This window comes from Mobula birostris, chromosome 14 (assembly GCF_030028105.1).
Source record: "Mobula birostris isolate sMobBir1 chromosome 14, sMobBir1.hap1, whole genome shotgun sequence".
Taxonomy (NCBI): domain Eukaryota; kingdom Metazoa; phylum Chordata; class Chondrichthyes; order Myliobatiformes; family Myliobatidae; genus Mobula; species Mobula birostris.
The window spans coordinates 20,903,206-20,927,500 of NC_092383.1; the positions used below are offsets into that span (position 1 = coordinate 20,903,206).

At 39.7% G+C, this 24,295-nt stretch overlaps 1 protein-coding gene across 1 annotated transcript in view; it reads right to left on the reverse strand.

Annotated features, from left to right (window-relative positions):
* Positions 1-335: 335 nt before the first annotated feature.
* Positions 336-24,295, reverse strand: part of ap4e1 (adaptor related protein complex 4 subunit epsilon 1) — a 69,135-nt gene continuing 45,175 nt past the window's right edge. Inside the window, exons 16-21 of the mRNA XM_072278199.1 lie at positions 19,700-19,835; positions 18,655-18,895; positions 8,574-9,167; positions 7,291-7,481; positions 5,651-5,811; positions 336-1,681 (exon numbers count right to left, since the gene is read on the reverse strand). Of these exons, the coding sequence (XP_072134300.1) occupies positions 1,521-1,681; positions 5,651-5,811; positions 7,291-7,481; positions 8,574-9,167; positions 18,655-18,895; positions 19,700-19,835 (1,484 nt within the window). The 3' untranslated portion in view covers positions 336-1,520. The remainder of the gene's footprint in view (positions 1,682-5,650; positions 5,812-7,290; positions 7,482-8,573; positions 9,168-18,654; positions 18,896-19,699; positions 19,836-24,295) is intronic.

A 24,295-nucleotide genomic window follows, 5' to 3' on the forward strand; every position in this document is an offset into this window, starting at 1 on the left:
GAATAATTGCAAAGTACATTCAGTATGGCACTGTATCATAGCGGTTTAGTGCCAGCGATCACCAATTGGGGTTCAATTCCCACCGCTATTTGTAAGGAGTTAATATGCTCCTCCCGTGACCGCGCGGGTTTCTTCCGGACTCCAGTTTCCTCCCAACATTTCAAAGATGTACAGGTAAGGAATAGGATAAGCAATCTGTGGGCATGCTACGTCGGCACCAGAAGCATGGCAACAGTTGCAGACTGTCCCAACCCCAGCAATCCTCAGACTGCATTGGTTGTTGATGCAAGTGAAGAATTCTAATGCAAGTTCTGATGTACATGACAAATAAAGCTAATCTTTAATCATTTTATATGTATATACAAAGTAGTTATATTGAGCATGGCAGTTATTAAATTACAGAATTACAGGTGTTTACAAAAACAATAATAAAACACGATATATTTATATATTATGTATGCACACATATTATTAAACAGGGACACTGTACCACTGGTACAAAAAAAAACACCTTGTTATATTGTATAAACATAAGGCTTTGGGTTAGACTTGATAAGCACTATAAATTTACATGCATTGCTGCTCTGGTACAGCATGAAAATACTTCCCTGATTATTATTTTAATCTTGACAACAGTGCAAGAAATAAAAAGCAAACTCCCTTTTTTTAATCTTAGTGCAAGAAATTAGTTAAATACTTGTAACAAATTAGTGTTACATCTAACATACTGGAGCAATAAAACTTCCCTCCCTGCACAATCCAAAGACAAATTTCATCTTGCAATTTCAATGCAGCTTGAAGTAAAATATGACTAATTATGCACAACTGTAAAAGGCCCACACTGTTTGACAGCTTGCGTGCTCAAGATCTGATGGTGTGAGAATCAAAGTGCTTCAGGTTCTGAGTGGGTACCCAATACATAAATGTCTTCACAACACAGGCAGAATAAATTGATGTTCATTTTGATGGAACTCCTAAGTGAGAACTTTCAAGGTTGCTTTCAAATATAAACATGCTATACATGCTACAATATTCCAAGATGCCTGGCATTCAATAAAAAGTAGAGGAGTATGATCTTGTCTCTCAGATCCCAATGTGTCCAGAACTCAATGAGGAATCAAAATATTGCCATGATTCAAAACATCTCATCTTATTTGCAAGTGGCACCAGCCAAGCTGTCATCTAGAATTTCCATACTAAAAAATACTTTGGAAATTATATCAAACATTGGAAACTGCTAGGAAATCAAATCTCAGAGACTCTCCAAAGATCAGGTTCAGTACATTGCTGCTACTGCATTGCAAAACGCCTGAGGTTACAGTGGTTAACCATTGTCCTTGTCACATCATTATTCTGGAACAACCAACTTGCAGATTCTCTCTTGTTTGTGCAGTAGCCTTGGATAAGTTTCTCATAAAATATCACATCCACCTTGATTTCAATGAACTTGAGCAGCATTGCCAAACTAGTGAAAGAAATGCAGGCCAGTTGATTATTTTTGTCTCAAGTTTTTGCTGAGGTTAGATTTTTTGTATCACCTTTTGGCACTCGTACAGCAAACAGTCTGGAAGGACACAGCAACCTGAACGCAGCCACAGTGACAATATCCCAGCGTGAAATCGGCAATGAAGTAAACAGGACGTTGATGGAAGCAGTTGGCAAGCTACAATCCCTTCTGCTCCTGCAGATAAAGGTAAAAGTTAACTTGGACAAAGGCTCCAAAACGCTGGGATTACCTTCAATGTGTGTGATAGGTTTGCTTTCCTTGACATCTATTTTACAGCTGAATGGGAACTGTGGCCAGCTTTCTGTGGTGAATTCCTGAATGCAAGCGAGTCAAGGTAACTCTAACGCACTTCAAATAACATACTCAGTCTAGGAATGATACCACAGCATTCCAGGAGGTGAAGAGAGGGGAGTCATTGACACTCAGCAGTACACAATATCCCATGGATTATGGCCACATTGGGTTCCTTCCACGATATGACCACATGGGGATTTACTGTATGTCATCTTTCCCTCCCTCACTAAATAACTAAACTTATTAAGTTTAAATATCATGACCTGATTTCCGACATTGATGTTAAAAGCTGGGCCACGAAACAAGCAGCTAAGAAACATTACTGAAGGTGGCTTTACAAAATGTTGGGCGACACGATAGCGTAGTGGTTAGCGTAACATTATTACAGCGCCAGTGACCCAGATTCAATTCCCACTGCTGTTTGTAAGGAGTTTGTATGTTCTCTCTATGACTGAGTAAGTCCCCTCCAGATACTCTGGTTTCTCACACATTCCGAAGATGTACAGATTAGCAGCCAATTGGTCACCTGGGAAGTCTGGGCTTGCTGGGGCCAAAGGACCTGTTACCTTTAAATAATTTTTAAAATCTACCTCCTGTGTTTCAGCTGCTGAGATAGTGGTAGAATTGACATTTCAGTTATGATTAATTTTTTAATCACTAGCAATGTATTCACTCAATTTGCTTTCTAAAAGTTTGACCAACACACTACTCTTCAGGGCGCCCATTCAGAACAGAGATGCGAAGAAATTTTTTTAGCTAGAGGGTGCTGAATCTATGGAATTTGTTGCCACGGGCGGCAGTGGAGGCCAAGTCATTGGGTGTATTTAAGGCAGAGATGGATAGGGACCTGAGTAGCCAGGGCATCAAAGGTTATGGTGAGAAGGCAGGGGAGTGGGACTAAATGGGAGAATAGATCAGCTCATGATAAAACGGCGGAGCAGACTCGATGGGCCAAATGGCCGACTTCTGCTCCTTTGTCTTATGGTCTTTACATGTATACCAGACGAGTATAAGCTTCTCCTTTGGTCCCAGACAAGTGCATTGTCCACTGCTGTATCAGGTCTTCAGGACCAATAAGATTTCCTATTCAGTACCTGTGGCAAAGTGAGCTATCACGTTTGGGGACAGATATTGCGTCACCATTATTTAAGTATTGTACATTCACAATTATACAGCACAAAAAGGCAAAACGAAGAAAGGCAAAGCTAGCAGTCACTGAGGAGAGAGGAGTGTGGGGAAAGAGGGAGGCTGGGCAGTCAAGGGGGATTGGGGGTCTAGTTGTGGAGACTGATGAGAGGGTCATCAGTGTGGAGATTGGGGCACGTGTGAAACGTGTATCAGGGTGGTGGGGTGAAATCAGGGTAGGTGGCAGAAAGAGACACACAAGAAAAGGAAGACAGCAGCATTACACTGCAAGACCAAGCCAAATCCACCTTTGTCAAGAACACACAAATGTGAATTGATTTAATCTGAATTATGTCTGCTGAATGAGCAGCAGCCATAAAAGTTAACATGATCATGCTAAATGCATGTTGCTAATTATCAGGAACTTCAACAAAGTTAAATATGTCAAGCACCCAGTGTACTGAAAGCTCCTAAAAGCAATAATGTTTACCAAGGCAGCCCTGTAGACAATAAGGGGTAATTATAGGGTTTGATAAACTCTTTAAGAAGAAACTAACAATAATTAATTGAGACCTTATGATGTCTAGTCAAGCACTTTAAATAGCATACAGCTGACATGTTATACTCACAGCAACAGAACCAACCAGAAACTCTTCTCTTTCCAAATCAAGAGGAAGTGTTTTACAAAAGTTCATGTCACGTGTAATTAAAGTATTCAATAATGTAAAAGTTCTGAAAATGTAGTTTTTAGAATACTGAACAGTACAGGCCCTTCGGCTCACGATGTTATGCTGACCTACTCTTGTCTAACCAATTCCTTCCAACATAGGCCTCCATTTTTCCATTATCTACATGCCTATCCAGGAGTTATTCAATGTCCCTAATGTATCTGCCTCTGCCACCACCCTGGTAGGCTTCTCCAGGCACCTACCACTCTGTGTAAAAAAAAAACTTTCATCTGACATCCCCCTAATTCTTTCCCCCAATCAACTTAAACTTATCCCCGCTCCTATAAATTCCTACATCCTTTCTTGGACTTTTTTTTTTCTGGCCACAAATTGCCACTTAATGATTTTTGGATTAAGAAACATCTTAAGTGATTGCTTTTGACCTTTGCTGGCCAAGTTGTTAACTTAGTTAAGATTTTATGTATTGTTCATAATTATAATTTAATGATAAGTAAATTCTAATCAATATACTAACACATGGAAACACTGGAATGTGGGCATTCTATTTAATCTCCCAGGCCTCTTAGTCATAGTCATACTTTATTGATCCCGGGGTAAATTGGTTAACACTCTTCTAACACTCAATGAGATCATGTCTGATCTGTGCCCTAGTTCCACATATTTGTTTTTTACCCCCTTCCCCCTTACATCTATGGTTAATAATATTAATTTTATAATCATTAAAATATGAATTAACAATTGCAAAAATGTTCAAAACATCTTGTATTCACTACATTTTGAAGACTGGACATTTCAGTCCTAGATTCCATGACAAACAGAAAGTTTCTCTCTACCCCACTGGGTGCTTACCCTCAATGCCTACAAAGCCTCAATCAATTCAGCTTTAATTAATGAATGGCAATTATAAGAATGTCTCTGAAGAATATTCCTTTTAAATCTTCTCAACTTACATGTTTGCAAACTAACCACGTCAATGAAGACCTGGGAAAAAATCTCTGGCTGCCCACTCGATCCGTGCCTCTTAACATCTTGTACACCTCCATCAAATCACCTCTCATCCTCCCTTGCTCCAAAGAGAAGTCCTAGCTCTTGCTCAACCTATGCTCCTCATAAAGCATGCTCTCCAATTCAGGAAGCATCCTCGTAAATATCCTCTGCATCTTCTCTAAAACTTCCATATGCATTATCTGCACACGAGATTGCATGGTCTTCTGTGTACAGAATACCAGGCAGTTGGCAGTTGAACTCCATTGGGGGACAATGAAGGGAGAGCGAACAATGCATGTTATGATGGGAGAGCAAATAACTAGTTATGTGATCTGGTCCACCATCTAATGAGAGTAACTACGCTTGAGCAGTGGTCCCCAACCACTGAGCTGCGGACCGGTATCAGGCCGCGAGGAAACATTGTGATTTGGTAATACGAAATGATATGAGTCAACTGCACCTTTCCTCATTCCCTGTCACGCACTGCTGAGCTTGAAACCCCCCCATCCCCCCACCCCCTTCGGCCGGTCCGCAAGAATATTGTCAATATTAAACCGGTCCGCGGTGCAAAAACCGGTTGGGGACCCCTGCGCTAGAGCAGCAGCAGATAGGAACCTGCCTGTGCCAAACACACCCAGTTTAGGAGAAAGGTTTGTTCAAAGGGCAGCAGAGATTCTTCTGCAGATTGTGAAAATATATCAATGCTATGCTTAGAAAACATTTTAAGGATATCCATAATTATTGTACAAAAAGAAAGAGGTCCTCAGATTGCCGATATTCTGATGTGTTGCAGAATTTAGTTACATACCTGCACAAGCAATGTTTGCTGTCAAGGTCAAAGTAGTAAATTATAATTATAGCTGTCATTCCTAGAATGCTTTAATGATTTCTGTAGAGGAATAGCAGGGAGTATATTGGCAATAATTAGAAAAACAATAAATCTGACTACATAGCAACAGAAAAAGTTTTCATAGCCTATTTTTGTACAACACTGCCTATGTTATTAAGTAATTTCAGGTTTAAAATGTGGACAATAAAGAGACATTACCTATAATAGCCACAATATGCAGACTGAGCTCTTTCTGCAGAGCATGAAGTGCTGAAGTCAATGCTTCAGATGAATTCACTGAAAAGCTAAGATTCTGTTTCACATCATTGGAGAGTGAGAGCCAAAGGTTCCCAAATTCTTCAGTAGACAGTTTTAATGGCCTGGAAACAGAACAGAAACAAAGCCAATCTTTTTATTCTTATAATAAGCCCATGAAATTATACCAGCGTAATCATTAAGCAAAATACTGAATTAATAGGATTTATCTAATTAAGTCAAAATCTAAAAAAGTATAAATGATCTAAAACTGAAAGAAACATCATATAGATTTGTACTTAATTATATATGTTTAATTGCAAAATATTGCTGAATGGGAGGAAGGCTCATCTCAGAACAGTGCATTCTGAGATGTGCCTCTTGCTTTCCCCTTCGTACCCTAATATGTCTGTTCTTGATCACAAAATAATAGACATTCAGCTAGTGTATCAACTATAGATTACTGCTCACAAAACATTTGCTAGAGACCAAATCAAAATCGTTGTAATGCAATGGGACGTTCTTTATAAAGGAGTGCTGCAGAATAAGCATAATGTGATAAGCTGGTACATCATGGACTGTCCCTCCCTACTATCAGTCATAACAACAAGGAGCTACTGTCTCAAGAAGGCAACAAACATCAGAGATCATCTGGACCATGCCATCTTCTGACAGCTATCATCAGGAAGGAAGTACAAAACCTTGAAGTCCCACACCATCAGGTTCAAAAATATGTAATTCCCTTCAATCATTCAGAGCTTGACCCTACTGGCACAACCCTAATCACTACAGTACTATGACTATTTTGATAACTCTGCACTAGAATAATCTGTTTTTTTTGTTCTAATGTGTTCTTTCCCATAACATTGTGTAAAATTATTTATGATTTTTTGTGAATGCTGCCTCTATGATGCTTTGAGCCTGTGATGCTTCAGCAAGCAAATTTTTCATTGCACCTGTACACATGCACTTGTGCAGATGACACTAAACTTGACTTTGACTATAATGCTATTATACCGTAAAACCATAAAATGTAGGAGCAGAATTAAGCCATTCGGCCTATCAGTTCTGCCCGACCATTCAATCACGGCTGATTTATTTTCCCCCTCAACCCCAGTCTCCTGCTTTCTCCCCCATAACACTGACACCCTTACTAACCACGAACCTATCAACCTGTACTTTAAATATACCCAATGCCTTGGCCTCCACAGCCATCTGTGGCAATGAATTGCACAAATTCACCATCCTCTAGCTAAAGAAGTTCCTTCTTATCACTGTTCTATAGAGATCTCCTTGTATTCTAATGTTGTGCCCCCTGGTCCTAAACACTCCTACTATTGAAATTATCTTTGCTACATCTATGTTATCCAGGCCTTTCAGCAGCCTTCAATGAGAACCCCCCTCATTCTTCTAAACTCCTGTGAGTACAGGCTCAAAGCGATCAAACTTTCATTCCCCGGATTATTCTTGTGATCTTCCTCTGGGTCCTCTTTAATGCTAGCACATCCTTCCTTAGGTATGGGGCCCTAAACTGCTGTTATCTATCCACTGAAAATAAACATTGATAGGAAAAATAATGACTTTGGTTCATTTTAGAATTGTACCTGATAAAATCCTTCAAGAATAAAGCTAGTGTATACTTCTCTTCTGTAGAATGACTGTGCTTGGGATGATAATTGATGTGCCCTGTAAGGGCTACCTGGGTACAAGGTTTCACCATTTGCAGACAGAGCTCACATCTGACTGAGGAATGTGATCCCAATGTGGTAAAATGGAAACTTGTATCCTCACCAGCCTGTAAAGACATTAAACCAGAGTTAGGAAAGACGGCAACATAATAAATCTGTAGTATTGTCACATCCAAACAAGAAAAATATGATGATATATAGCAGCATGTAACATACAGTGCTGGAGTTCCCTCTCTCTAATAGAGTGAATTGATTCAACCATCCAGTGGACAGCTCGAGATCAGAACAAACACTTCTCCTAAGTGCAGGCCAAAGAACTTCTAACAAGATTAGGCTGGGCAGAATACATGTTTTATCATGTTTCTGAAGGACAATGTGTCATATGGTCAACTTCCTTCAAAACTCCACATCAGAAGCAAAATATGAACCGTACAAGTTCATATTGCAGCTAGATGGCCAATATGATTTTAACTCCCAAATCTTTCATCCTGTTTTTTACGTTATTACAATTGTAGAACCTCATATGGTCTAAAAATGTATTTTGATGCAATATTAATTTAATGCATTTGGAGAGATACATTGGTAAAAGATTAAAAGTAGCTAAAAAGTATTGTCATGCAAGGAACGCGGGGATGTGGAGTTCTTTACTTGATGGGATGATGGCGCCACAAAAACTTCAATACATTTTAAAAGGCTGCTTGAGCACCTGATGTCCCAGAATGTCAGCGGGCACAACTTCAGAATTGGGGGACGTCCATTTAGGACTGAAGTGTGGAGGAATTTCTTTAGCCGAAGAGTGGTAAAACTGTGAAATTCATTGTAACAGGTGGCTATGGAGGCCAAATCATTGAATGTATTCAAGGAGGAGGCTGATAGATTCTTGATAAGTCAGGGCATGAAAGGTTACGGGGAGAAGGCAGGAGAATGGGGTTGAGAGGAAAATAAATCAGCCATGATCAAATGGCAGAGTAGACTCAAGAACCCAACTCTGCCTCAATGTCTTAATGTTCTTGGCGACTAGAAAAGAGTGAAATGAATTAATTGCCGAAACAAATGTTTTGCCTTACATGGGCACAATGGGTCAAATAGCCTCCTTAGTCATTATTTTTAAATAACATAGCTTACAAATTACAATTTGTGAACTATCTAAAAGTAACCTGTTTTTATTACACTATTCTAGATGATTACGTTATATTTACCTGCAGTTCCTCAGTTAAAGCAAAATTGACAGTTGCATTAGTAACTTCTACATTGCTGTGGTTGGTAAAAAATAGGATTATTAACAGACAGTCTTCTTTCCAGACTTTGCAGAAAAACAAAGCTATATTTTCATTGGCACAAACACGCTCAATGTCTGAATGAGAACACTCCGAGAATTCTACTGGCAAGATTGGAGTCAAACTGTCGATTGGTTCATGGGCAGCAGAGGCTGAGTTACAATTCGTAGGCTGTATAATGTCAAAATTTCCATCTGCAAATAGTCCCGAAAAAGATTCCCTTGATGTGGCAGGCCTAGCTTTGATAGTTGCTAAGTTGTTATTCACGGTGCAGGTTTGATCAGGTACTTGGACTAGTTCCACCCCAGAGTAACTTGCTGCTTTTCCAAGTGATTCCACTTTACTTTCTTCAAAGGAATTACAACTTTCTGGGACATTATCCATTAGATCTGGAATTTGAGCAGGATGTGAAACAGTTGCCTTCTGAGCAGACGTAACCTTTTCAGAGGTATTTTGCTTCTCAATGTTCTTTGACTTTCTCCAAAATTTATGGGTGGTACTCTGAGATTTTCCCATCTGGAAAAGATTGCACACAAGAGACCTAAATAGTGCATTTTAAGTCTTTAAATCGTTGATCAACATTTGCCAAGAAGTCTAATTTGTTTTTGACCTTTAAAACTGTTATGCATATTATCATGTCAGACTAATGCCTTTTGTCACAAGATAATTCTATTTAAGTAGCAGTAAAACCCAATAGCATACTTAACAAGATTTCAGGCAAAGGTAATAAATTAGCAACAGGTTCTGTTGCACAATTTCTGGTTTATTACAGGTAGAGTTGCTCAAATTGCCTTTTGGATTCTGCTCTGCATTAAGTCAATGAAACAGATGATAAATGACACATGCCCAGAAGTAAAGATAGAACACTAAGACCAATAAAGTAAATAAGGAGCAAAAACAAATCAAGTAATAGTAATGTGAAGCTTAAATCAATATTTATTTATTGAGCTACAACGCAGAATAGGCCCTTGTGGCCACTCGAGCCGCACCGCCCAGCAACTTCTGATTTAATCCTAGCCTAGTCACGGGACAATTTACCAAGCTACTAACCAGTACGTCTTTGGACTGTGGGAAGAAACCAGTACACCTGGTAAAAACCCATGCATTCCACAGGGAAGACATAGGGACTCCATATATATAACATTGGAACTGCATTCCGAAGTCCGTAGTCTAACTGCTACACTACCATGTCCTCCCATATCCTCGACTGAAAAGATATAAATTAGCTTGGAGATCCATTCAATTACCTTTGGCAGTTAATTCAGGTCAATTTTAATATTACCTCTAATACTCAAACTACAAAGAGAAAGCTTCTTGAAGTTTTGCACAGATTTTCAGTGGGGCTGGGAAATCAGGCATTGTAGCCATTAAATAATAGTGGTTGCACAAATAGAAAGCTCTCCCTCTAGTGGTCATGCTGGATGCTCCATTCAATTTCTCACTAATTTCCTATTTGCTTTTGTCCTCAAAATATAGATCCCATTGCTCTTCCATTTTCCTAACATAAATGTTATGGTAAAGTTTTAAAATGCGCTTGCCTCAGCACAAATCATAATCCATGATTTAAGATTATTTGCTACTGTAAGACAATATAAGAGAGTTTATGTAGTTTAGTGTCTGTGTAAAAAAGTTTATAACTAGCTGCACAGTTACTGCTTGGAATCAAGGAAACTAATGAAGTGATCCAATTTTACGAGGGGTGATTGATAAATTCGTGGCCTAAGGTAGAAGGAGTCAATTTTAGAAAACCTAGCACATTTATTTTTCCAACATAGTCCCCTCCTACATTTACACACTTAGTCTAGCGGTCGTGGAGCATACGAATCTTGAACCTCCAGAAGGTGTCCACAGCAGAGGTGATTGAAAAATTTGTGGCCTAAGGTAGAAGGAGATGAGTTATACAGCTCTCGTTACATGCACATGCAGTTCAACTCTTTCAGTGATTATGCAGAAAGTTTGAAGTTAATAACTTATTTCCTTCTACCTTAGGCCACAAACTTATCAATCACCCCCAATGAGTTATTAACCTCAAACTTTTTGCATAATCACTGAAAGAGTTGAACTGCATATGCATGTAACGAGAGCTGTATAACTCATCTCCTTCTACCTTAGGCCATGAACGTATCAATCACCCCTCGTAAATGAGTAGTTCACACAACCTATTACTTTGATTTAGAGTTGACAAAAAGCCGATAGGAGACCTCTGAATATTTCTACATTCCTTGGTTAGGATATTACAATGTATTGCAGACTTTAAACTTGGCAGCCAATAATCATGAGAGATCCATAAACTGTAAGTTAGCCCTAACAATTACCTGAATGATGACTGAAAAATTTCTGGCCAGCCACGAAACACACATTAAACTCTTTGCCAACACCTTCAAAAATATTATTTAGAAATTTCATTTGGGAACTTTCTCTGAACTTTTCATTACACAGAGGGGAGGGGAGGGAGGGATCGTCGACTCAGGCCAGCGTCGGACATTTTCATGCCTTACAAGGCGCGGAATGAAAGACTGTGTGGCGCGCCACTCTTCACACAGATATAGAGCAATGTGTGGTTAAGTGCCTTGCTCAAGGACACAACACGCTACCGCAGCTAAGGCTCGAACTGGCGACCTTCAGATCACTAGACAAACACCTTAACCACTTCGCCATGCGCCCACACTCATTACACAAAACTTAACTGAAATAGGGAGATTTTAACAGAAAATTCACAATTTATGCCCCGTGTATTTTGCGGATAGATATTTCTTCAGTAAATTATGTTGAATGTTATCAAAACATTACTGTGGTTAGACTGATTTAATTACTTCAGTCACAACAGCTTCATAAAAATAGTGGAGCTTAGCTTAATCAGCTCCCCTTGCCATGGAAGTCAGAAAGTAATAATGCATTATGTGAAGTCATGAGGAACATTGTGAAGACATTCAAAAATGTTTCTTAAATGCATTTTCTTCCCTCAAACAAAAGCTACTTCTAAGAATGGCCAGTGATCTGACCAGGTTACTTATTTTACACCCACTTTTAGCACAATTTTGTTAAGAAGTAGAATATTACTCAAGCATATTACAAAAGGATATCGAGCTTAGGCTTAACAAGACAAAGTAGGTTCACTATCACACCACAAAGTTTATATTATATCTGTGAGTTATTTACCCTGGCCATTTTGGGTATATACTATTCCTCACTGAGTAAGCTGAATAAAGAGAAACTTCTCTGCAAGTTAGTTTGGTTATTTGGTTCAGAGTTCAAAATCCAACATCTCTCCCACCTCCGACTGCATCAATCATACCGGTGCCCAAGAAGAACAGGTTGAGCTGCCTCAATGCTGTGTGATGAAGTGCTTTGAGAGTTTGGTGATAGCTAGAATTAACTTCTCCCTGACCAAGGACTTGGGCCTGCTGCAGTTTGCCTATCACAACAGCTCTATAATTGATGTAATCTCCACTGAATCTCCACTGGGATTTGGACCACATGGGCAACAGCATTATCTGTCAGACTGCTGTTTATTGATTACAACTCGGCTTTTAACACCATCATCCCCTCAGTACTAATCAACAAGCTTCAAACCCTGGTTCTTTGTACTTCCCTCTTCAACAGGGTTCTTGACTTCCTCATAGGGGGTTCACAGTCAGTACAAATTGGTGATAACATCTCCTCCTTCCTACTGATAATCACACATGCACACCTCAGTGATGTGAGCTTAGCCTGTTGGTGTAGTCTCTCTTTACTCACACTGTGGCTAGGCTCCGCTCAAACACCATCTATAAATTTGTTGATGACAACACTGGCGGCAACGAGGAGAGAAAAAAAGGAACAAAACAGGTGGTTGAGTGGTGTCACAACAACAATCTTGCACTCAGTGTCAGCGAAACCAAGGAATTGATTGTGGATTTCAGGAAAGGGAAGTCAAGAGAACACACACTGGTCCTCATTGAGAGATCAGCAGAGGAAAGGGTGAGCAATTTCAAGTTCCTAGGTGTCAACATCTCTGAATATCATTTACAAAAAAGGCATGTCAGCAGAGCAGCGATATTTCATTGGGAGTTTGAGGAGATTTGGTATGTCACCAAAGACTGCAGAATACTTCTGAAGATGTACCGTGGACAGCATTCTAACAGGTTGCATCACCATCTGGTATGAAGGCACCAATACACCAACAAGAGGCTCCAGAGGTTAGAGACTCAGCCACCTCTATCGCGAACACAATCCTCCCCACCATCAAGGACATCTTCCAAAGGCGATGCCTCACGAAGATGGCACCCATCCTTAAGGACGCTCACCATCTGGGACATGCCCTCCTCTCATTACTACCATCAGGAAGGAGCATGGGAGCTCGAAGACCCACACGCAATGTTTCAGAAACAGCCTCTCCCCTCTGCCATCAGATTTCTGAATGGTTCATGAACCCATGACCACTATCTTGCTATTCCTCTTTTGCATTATTATTTTTATTGTAACTTATAGTAACTTGTCATACCTGCACGGTACTGCTGCCACAAAAAAAAACAAATTTTATGATTTACGTTAACCAACAATGGTTATGCTGATTGAAAGCTTGCATAACTTAATTATGTTTCTCAGCACTGTGTAGGTCAAAGCTTTTTGATTAAATCTGATGAAATCAAAGTTTTTGATTCTACCACCTTCTCAGGGAATGAGTTCCAGATCCCTAGCAGCCTGTATTCTGATCTCTCTGCCAACCAATCCATTAATTGTTTTAAAATCAAAGCCCTCCGGTTCCTGACCCTCTGCTAAGAGAAACAGATCCTTCCTCTTTATTCTGTCCAAATTATTATGTCTATTGTTCACAGAGGACTAGAATACAAATGCAAGGATGTGATGTTGAGGCTTTATAAGGCATTGGTACAAACTGTACTAGGAGTATTGTGAGCAGTTTTAAGCCCCATCTCTGAGAAAGGATGTGCTGGGTTGGAGAATGCTCAGAGGAGTATTATGAGAATAATCCCAGGATGAAAGGCTCAATGCATGAGGAGTGTAATGGCTCTGACCCTGTACTCATTGAAACCTACCGAATACTAGACATGGAGGATGTTATCCTTAGTGGGGCAGTCTAGGACCAGAAGGCACAGCCTCAGAATAGAAAGACTTCCCCTTTACAGCAGAGATGAGGAGGAATTTCTTTAGCCAGAGGATGGCGAATCTGTGGAAATCATTGCCACAGATGACTGTGGAGGCCATGTCATTGGGTATATTTAAAGCGGAGGTTGATAGATTCTTGATTAATAAGCGTGACAAGAGAAAACAGGAGAATGGGGTTGAGAGGGATAAGAAATCAAACTATGATTGAATGGCAGAGCAGACTCGATGGGCCAAATTGCCTAAATCTGCTTCCAATATTTTATGGTCTAAAACCACTTTTCCCTATAACTACAGTTTCAGGTACATTTTTAAAGTCGAGGCAATCTTAAAGCTCCTCTACACCCTTTACAATCTAATTACATCTGTCCTATAATGAGATGAGAATGACACACCATACTGCATATACTGCACACAGAACACAAGATGCAGCCTAACTGGTGTCGCGTAAAATAAGGCCAAAATCTTTCTGCTCTTTTATGTCTCAGCTAACAGAAGACACCACAGGTTAATTTTAATTAATGTCCCGGTGAGGAAGATAAAGAATGGTAGGGTGAAGGAACCATGGGTGACAAGTGAGGTGGAAAATCTAGTCAGGTGGAAGAAGGCAGCATACATGAGGTTTAGGAAGCAAGGATCAAATGAGTCTATTGAGGAATATAGGGACACAAGAAAGGAGCTTAAGAAGGGGCTGAGAAGAGCAAGAAGGGGGCATGAGAAGGCCTAGGCAAGTAGGGTAAAGGAAAACCCCAAGGCATTGTTCAATTATGTGAAGAACAAAAGGATGACAGGAGTGAAGGTAGGACCGATTAGAGATAAAGGTGGAAAGATGTGCCTGGAGGCTGTGGAAGTGAGCGAGGTCCTCAATGAATACTTCTCTTCGGTATTCACCAATGAGAGGGAACTTGATGATGGTGAGGATAATATGAGTGAGGTTGATGTTCTGGAGCATGTTGATATTAAGGGAGAGGTGGTGTTGGAGTTGTTAAAATACATTAGGATGGATAAGTCCCTGGGGCCTAACGGAATATTCCCCAGGCTGCTCCACGAGGCGAGGGAAGAGATTGCTGAGCCTCTGACTAGGATCTTTATGTCCTCCTTGTCCACGGGAATGGTGCCAGAGGATTGGAGAGAGGCAAATGTTGTGCCCTTGTTCAAAAAAGGTAGTAGGGATAGTCCAGGTAATTATAGACCAGTGAGCCTTACATCTGTGGTGGGAAAGCTGTTGGAAAAGATTTTTAGAGATAGGATCTCTGGGCACTTAGAGAATCATGGTCTGATCAGGGATAGTCAGCATGGTTTTGTGAAGGGCAGATCGGGTCTAACAAGCCTGATAGAGTTCTTTGAGGAGGTGACCAGGCATATAGATGAGGGTAGTGCAGTGGATGTGTGATCTATATGGATTTTAGTAAGGCATATGACAAGGTTCCACACGGTAGGCTTATTCAGAAACTCAGAAGGCATGGGATCTAGGGAAGTTTGGCCAGGTGGATTCAGAATTGGCTTGCCTGCAGAAGGCAGAGGGTTGTGGTGGAGGGAGTACATTCAGATTGGAGGATTATGACTAGTGGTGTCCCACAAGGATCTGTTCTAGGACCTCTACTTTTCATGATTTTTATTAATGACCTGGATGTTGGGGTAGAAGGGTGGGTTGGCAAGTTTGCAGACGACACAGAGGTTGGTGGTGTTGTAGATAGAGTAGAGAATTGTCAAAGATTGCAGAGGGACATTGATAGGATGTAGAAGTGGTCTGAGAAGTGGCAGATGGAGTTCAACCCGGAGAAGTGTGAGGTGGTACACTTTGGAAGGACAAACTCCAAGGCAGAGTACAAAGTAAATGGTAGGATACTTGGTAGTGTGGAGGAGCAGAGGGATCTGGGGGTACATGTCCACAGATTCTTGAAAGTTGCCTCACAGGTGGATAGGGTTGTTAAAGCTTATGGGGTGTTAGCTTTCATAAGTCAAGGGGCAGAGTTTAAGAGTCGCGATGTAATGATGCAGCTCTATAAAACTCTGGTTAGGCCACACTTGGAGTACTGTGTCCAGTTCTGGTCGCCTCACTATAGGAAGGATGTGGAAGCATTGGAAAGGGTACAGAGGAGATTTACCAGGATGCTGCCTGGTTTAGAGAGTATGCATTATGATCAGAGATTAAGGGAGCTAGGGCTTTACTCTTTGGAGAGAAGAAGGATGAGAGGAGACATGATAGAGGTGTACAAGATAATAAGAGGAACAGATAGAGTGAATAGCCAGCGCCTCTTCCCCAGGGCACCACTGCTCAATACAAGAGGACATGGCTTTAAGGTAAGGGGTGCGAAGTTCAAAGGGGGATATTAGAGGAAGGTTTTTTACTCAGAGAGTGGTTGGTGCGTGGAATTCACTGCCTGAGTCAGTGGTGAGGCAGATACACTCATGAAGTTTAAAAGACTACTAGACAGGTATATGGAGGAATTGAAGGTGGGGGGGTTATATGGGAGGCAGGGTTTGAAGGTCAACACAACATTGTGGGCCGAAGGGCCTGTACTGTGCTGTACTATTCTATGTTCTATTCTATCCTTATTGACCTGTCCTGCAATCGTCAAGTAATTTATAAATGTACATTTCAAGTTCCTCTAGTCTTCCAGACCACTCAATATTCCCTTATCTTGTTGCTCCTTTGTAATTAAATCACCTCACTTTTCTCTGAATTAAATTACACTTCTCAATCTTCTGCCTAACTGGCCAGATCATCGGCACCTTGCCATAAAGCTTCTCTTCGCACTGATAACTACAAGGGAAATTTTTGAAAAATCTGCATTTGCTTTTATCATACCCTTGACATATAGCTCTAAGCCATTAATGCAAAATTGCAAAAAGTGAAGGAATAAGCATTGAGCTCTGTGGAACTGATTAGTCTTCCAATTGGATCTTTGCCAGAAGTCTTTTAAAAATCCATATAGACTGTATCAAAAGCACTGCTCTCCTTGCTACCACCACAAAAGATTGAATCAAGTTAATCAAGCTTGTCTTCTCTCAGCAAACCTTTGCTGGCTGCCTCTAATTAACCTGTGCCTTTCTAAAAGTAACTACAATAATTTTCCCACCATAGAAGTTAAACTAACAGGCTTCTAGTTATGCAGTTTATCTACTACACTCTTTATAAAAAGTATACCATTAGCAGTCCTCCAATCACTCCAGTATCCAGAGTGGAGCGAAGAATGGAATCTAAACTTACTCTCATGCTTTTTTTAATGGCTCAAGTTACATCTTGCTCAGAGAACTTATTTACTTTTAAAGATCATAAACCCCTTAATACCTCCTCTTACACAGATTATCCAATCCAATTTTAAGCCTCAATAGCTACATCAGCATCTGAAACCGCTTCCTTGAAGACAGCGGCAAAATGTTCCTATCCACATCCTTGGCCTTTAAAACTAGTTAACCTTTCTGGTTCTCAATAGGCCCAATCTGTCCTCAATTATCCTCTTGCTTTTATGAACTCATGAAATATCTTTACATTTGCTTTGATTTTACTTGCAGTGAAATAAACCAATTGACAGATGGGGAAAAAAATCTGATGCATTATGAAACAAGCCAAACTCTGTAATGCACTGCCTGAAAAAAAAACATTCATCAGCAAACTTCGAGATTACAGAATAAATACTTGGAGAGAGAAAATATTGCAATTTGGGGAAGGAATGGCATTATGGTTAGAGGGCAATGAGAACTTCCACAACTCTGCGGATAGAAAAATATTGTGAAGTTTTGATCAACACCATTCAACTCAAAAAGCCCAATGTTAAATACATTTCTCTGTAAGAGTCACAACATGTTTAGCACAAATTTGATTACTATCCTTGAAGGCTCACTGGCAAAAGTTCCCCAATTAACATACCAATAAGGTATACAAACCTGTACTTAGTATGGTTAGTCTACCCAAGGATGTCAAACACAGGATATTAGATCTAAATTGTACACTTCCTCTCTCGGAAACATTAGCTTTAACCCCAACTTTGCATTGGCTGCTGTTCAAGATCAAATTTAAAAGCATTCTTTCTTTTCAAGCTCCAAACAGGAACCTGATTTTGAACCTATCCTTAGCAGGCAAGATACTACTTCATCTCAACCAGATGCTATGCTCCATCCAAATCTCATTCCTTCTCCAAAGCAGACAAAGGCTTTGTTTCCAATGTGTTACCACTGAATCTTCAAGCCCTCCATTATAGTTGAAGTATCCAGAATGGCCATGGATTTTCACTTTATGGTCAGCTCATTCTATTCGCAAACTGAAAATCATCAATAATAACTAAACAACTAGATATAAACATACAATTAGTCCAACAATCTTCAAAGATGGTACAAACTCAAGTTGTTAATTTGAGATAGTTTCTATATGGTGCATCACAAAAGTAACCAAAAGAAAGGATAATTACTTTTGAAATAATGCAGAATATTGGTTGCTCGAGTTGGCTACAAACACATTGACATAGATCCAGTATATGAACCCTTACAGAGAAATGACGTCAACAATCAATGAATCACCAGTAATCTCAGGATCTGGACAGCAAAGCAAACACTTCCAACAAACCTCCCTCAAAGTTAGTCAATCAGAGTCTTCTACTGCTAAGCTGTTCAGTGTTTTGAACCAGTCAACCAGATCACAACATCTAATCAATATCCATTTGGACTCCAGTGGAGCATTCTGAGGGAACACAACACCCTCAACTGCACATCGCTGATGGCTTCTCAACTGGAGCCAAAAAAACTGCAAACATTTTGCCAAGCTCAGCGATCAACTAAACTCCCATTAATCATTTTTTAAAAATGCACTGATGGGGTATTGGGTTTTAGAGGCTGTTATGATTCATACTTGATTACAATCCTATTTGATGAAGCCATAGACATATTAAAATTCACTTACCAAATTTACAAAGTTATTGGATCCCAAACCAACAAATAGAGATGATGCCAAAAGCTTTTTTTCTTGTTCTTCTGCAGAAATACTAACATTGCTTTCTGCTGTGCCGGGGCATTCAGCAACCATTTCACTTCCAGAAATGGCACTTGTTTTGCTGGAGGCTTCTTCTTTGGATTCTTTGTTTCGAAGGTAGCCCTTCTTACCCCATACTTTTTTCACCCCTTCAAGTTTCAGGCTATCTGAACTAAATACAAGAGATATACATTTCAATATAAGCCACCCTAATGCTGGCAACAGATCCCTTATTCATGCATGCAAGGAATCACCACTGTAGACAGTCTACTGAAAAAAATAGAACATTAATTCTCAGTCTCCTAACGAACAAATAAAAATATTAGTTCTATACTACTATAAAGCGCCAAATGTTTGTTGCACTGGTTGGATTTTATTTATTTGCCAAAACTGACTTTATAATAGCCCCTCTGCATCATTCAGGAGGTCAGGAGTTCAAAACTCTCTCGACAACTTCAGCACTTAACTTTGAACTAACACCAGTGTAATGCTAAGAGAGCATTTTGGATTAGATGTTAAATCTCCATCTGTTTGCTCAAGTAAACAAAAAAGATTCTATGATATCAGTCAAAGAACACAGAAGTATCCTGGAGTCTTGACCAATATCAACTCCTCAGTTAGTTGCAGCCATTGGTGATTGCTGAATAAATTCTAATCGATATATCTACATTCTGACTAAAAGCAGGACCAGGAAACAGTATGGAGTATGCCAAAGCAGAGACTAATTTACAAAATCCAAGTGAATAATGCTGTTCAGTGACCAACTATTCTTTTATGGACGTATTCAACTATACTGTATATGCCAGCATTCTCGTGTTCAACACCAAAATCAGCCAGGTTACAATTTCATAAATTTAGGCAAAATGTGTATATTTTACAATTACTAATTACACAAAAGATTTCTAATCCAAGCAAACAGTATTCATGCTTAGATCTACTGATATTTACCAAAACAATATAATAAATCTTAACTTACTCTTTTAATCCAGATTCTGTGCTGTTATAGGAAACCTCTGAATTCAAAGACAAGTCTGTTGGAGACTGCCTTCCTGTAACACTGGAGGTCTGTGGGCTTGTCAGAAAAGATAGCCCATATGGTTCAAAATTTAACACTGTAAAAAAATAAATAAATTGTTTAGTTATGCAGTGAGTGTCTAACATAAAACTGCTGGGATATATGCAAACCAGGTTAAAGTTTAGTACCTCCACCCACCATGCAGCCATACCTAAATACTCAATATTTCAGTGCTTAAACCTGATTACAAGGAGATAGGTGTTTTGAGTTGATTTGGCCAATAATCTCATCACTCTATTATGAAATCTCTTTTCGTACTGTTTGAGTTCTGTATTTCCACTTGGTGGTGCCCTTTCACAAGAAAATGCATTTGCTTACTGCATAGATAAACTGCAATGCTTATTTATTGCATCTGCTGCCATGAGGACAGCAAATCCAATGGGCTCGTTCTCCAATAAGTGAAATTAAAGAAAGACAAACAACTTTTAGAGGGAAAGAAATGAAATGAATTAGATACTAAAAGAAACATTAAGTGTAGAAAGAATGGAATAGGTTAAAAACTAAACAGAACAGTTTAAAAACTTTTTAAATATTTAAAAAACTCAAACCACTTTTCCATCACTTGGAAGGATGCGCTGAGGCTGAAAGGCAAATCAGGGCTGAAGAAAGACCATTGGCTTGAAACATTTAATTTTCTTCTCAGATGATGTTTGACCAGCTGCCTATTTCCTACATTTCTTGTTTTTAATTATCAGATTCCCAACATCTACAATACTTTAGAAAGTGATACCAATTTCATCTTTCCTAGAAATAAATTTAAATTGGGACAGTGGAATTTTTTTGTTCACTTTCCCAAATTCTAAATTGTCTATTTATGACATTAAAACACCGAAATTTAAAAAAAAATGAGGATAATAAGAGAAGCAGCTAACTTTTCAAGTTCAAGATTCTGAGTCAGAACTGGGAAAGAGAATTTGCAGCAAAGATGGGAAGAGGCGGATTAGTCTAGAGGAATATCTCTGATTGTGGGAGGCCAGAATCGCTGGTGATAACCTGTTGAAGAGGCCATCCGGATGACAGATTAAGAGAACACTTATTAATGATCTGTTCACTGACCTCTGCTCTCAACTTTTCTCCTGCCAGATACAATCAGGATTGAGTAATCCTGGCCTTCAATCTCCACCCACAAGCTCCATATTCAAAGGATCATTTGGGGAATGTGATCACTGAACCTGTTTGTTTAGTCAAGGTGCAGCAACAGCAGGTCTATGAAGAATACTTGACCAACAAGGGTAAATATGAAGAATGTACAAAGTTCTTTTAATTGATGTAGTTTGCTTATATGTTAAATATCTTAGTGTTTTTGAGTATCTTGATGCATTGACAGAGATTAGTTTTATATACATTAAAACATACAGTGAAATAAGACCATAAACATAGACGCAGAATTAGGCCATTCAGCCCATTGAGTCTGCTCCACCATTTCATCATGGCTGATTTATTATCCCTCTCAGTCCCATTCTCCTGTAACCTTTGATACCCTTAGTAATCAAGAACCTGTTAACCTCCGCTTTAAATATACCAAATGGCTTGGCCTCCACAGTTGGCTTTAGCAATGAATTCCACAGATTCACAACCCTCTGGCTAAAGAAATTCCTCATCATCTCTGTTCTAAAGGGATGTCCTTGTAATCTGAAGCCATGCGGTCTGGTTCTAAACTCTCCCATTATTTGGAATATCCTCTCTACGTTCACTCTAGTTAGGCCTTCTATATCGACAGGTTTTAATGAGATCCCCCCACCATCATTCTTCTAATTCCCGTGATTACAGGCCCAGAGCTATTAAATGCTCCTCATACATTAGCCCTTTCATTCCCAGGATCATTCTCATGAACTTCCTCTGGGCCCTCTCCAATGCTGGAACATCAGGGCCCAAAACTGTTTACAATACTCCAAGTGTGGTCTGACCAATATATTATAAAGCCTCAGCATTACATCCTTGCTTTTATATCTACTCCCTTCAAAATGAATGCTCATACTGCATTTGCCTGCCCTACCACCGACTCAACCTGTAAGTGAACCATTAGGGAATCTTGCACAAGGGACCTGCAAGTCCACTTGCACCTCTGGATTCTGAATTTGCTCTCTTGTCTACACCTTTACTCAATCTATCAAAAATGTGTTGTTTCCATCAAATCAAATCAGCGAGGTTTATGCCGTGCAGCCCAGAAGTGCTGCCACGCTTCTGGTGCCAGCACTGCTGCTCTCAATCATTAACCCTTACTGTACATCTTTGGAAAGTGGAAGAAAACCAGATCACCTGGGGAAACCCCATGGTCATGGGGAGAACGAATAAACTCCTTACAGACAATGGTAGGAATTGAGCTCTGATCTTACAGCTGGCACTGTAATAGTGTTACCTGAACCTCCATGCTTTGGTGCTGCCATTAAATTTCAATAACCTTCAGATGCTCTGTGCTCGTAAAAGTGAGGGTGACAGCTGGATACACGAGTCATATTTAAGCCAGTTTTCAGTTTTTCTGTGGGCAGGAATTGCTCCGGTCTTCCCACGAGTGCTATGCAATGTTCCCTCTGAGGTATACGTGTGCACACATCTTTTGCTACTAGCGCACAAAAGAACTTAAACTGCACACAAAAGGTTGTCGCCCTCTACCTCATTGGCATTTTAAGTATCATACACAATCACATAGTCAGAATCAGGTTTATTATCACCGGCATGTGACGTGAAAGTTAGCAGCAGTTCCATGCATTACATAATCTAGCAGAGAGAGAGAAAAAAATGTAATAATAATAAATTAAGTAAATCAATTATCTATTTTGAATAGATTTTTTAAAAAAACATGCAAAAACAGAAATACTGCATATAAAAAAAAGAAGTGAGGTAGTGGCCAAAGATTCAATGTCCATTTAGGAATCAGATGGCGGAGGGGAAGAAGCTGTTCCTGAATCGCTGAGTGTGTGCCTTCAGGCTTCTGTACCTCTTACTTGATGGTAACAGTGAGAAAAGTGCATGCCCTGGGTGCTGGAGATCCTTAATAATGGATGCTGCCTTTCTGAAACACCACTCCCTAAAGGTGACCTGGATACTTTGTAGGCTAGTGCCCAAGATGGAACTGACTAGATTTACAACCTTCTGCAGCTTCTTTCGGTCCTGTGCAGTAGCCCCTCCATACCAGACAGTGATGCAGCCTGTCAGAATGCTCTCGACGTTACCACTACAGAAGTTTTTGAGTGTATTTGTTGACATGCCAAATCTCTTTGAACTCCTAATAAAGTATAGCAGCCATCTTGCCTTCTTTATAACTACATCAATATGTTGGGACCAGGTTAGATCCTCAGAATCTTGACACCCAGGAATATGAAGCTACTCACTCTCTCCACTTCTGATCCCTCTATGAGGATTGGTACGTGTTCCTTCGTCTTACCCTTCCTGAGGTCCACAATCAGCTCTTTCGTCTTACTGACGTTGAGTGCCAGGTTGTTGCTATGGCACCATTCCACTAGTTGGTATAGTTTATGAGAAATAAGATTCAATAATGTGTATTATTCTTTTTCTTTTAAACGATGAACAACAAACTGGACTTGACAGTTTATTATCCGTAGAATAGCTTCTGGTTTACCTCTAAAAATTCAGTGCGCACATGTTGTTGTCACTGGGCAAAAAATTGCACAGCAGAAGATTTTTGCGCACACTGGTCATTACAAATTAGAGGGAATAATGGTGGTATGCGGTGCAGTCTGTCACCATACTTTTTAAATTAGGCCAGTTTCAGACAGCAAATCAGCACTGACAGATTAGAAAGAGAAGCTTCAATCTTATCACCTGTGTTAGAAGGAGCCTAATCAGTTTTCCAGCGCAAATAATCTCTCTTTCACTGCCTTCAAAATTATTTCAATTATTTTCTGACGTGGTATATATCACCTATACTTTTCACTTTAACTGAGCATCATTGAATTCCACTAAAGTGGCAAAGCAAGGAATTGCATCTTTGATACTATAAATGGTGAGCTGCTATTTTAGACAAAGAATGACTGACATATTCAAAACCTGGAAGGAGAGGCACAGCCAAGGTGCACTTTACGCAGTCAGACATCAAAATTGGTTTAAATCAACAGAAGCCTGTAACGTCATTCTATTTCTACGGCAAGGTGTAGGGAAGAGAGTGAGCTGAAATGAGTATGGAAAATTAAAATATTTAGCCTTGAAGCTAGACTTTCTCCTCAGAGAGAAAAAAAATTGTTTTCGTAATTCTTTTATAAATAGATCAATGTAGCTTTCTGGAAAAATATAATAAAAACATTCTTTGTGGTTAATATTAAATTGGACTCCTATAAAAAGGACCTGAATGAACGACCTCTGCTCTTAAGAGTTTAAACATAATTAAGCTTACATGACTAGAGGGCTAAGTTAAATGCTAGTCACAAAAGGAATTAAAACTTTGTACAAAGAGGGCACTACCCAAAAGAAAGCAAACTGATTTTGATAGGAGATTAAAGGAGTATTTTCTGTGTTAATACCATTTCACAGACCTGCTGA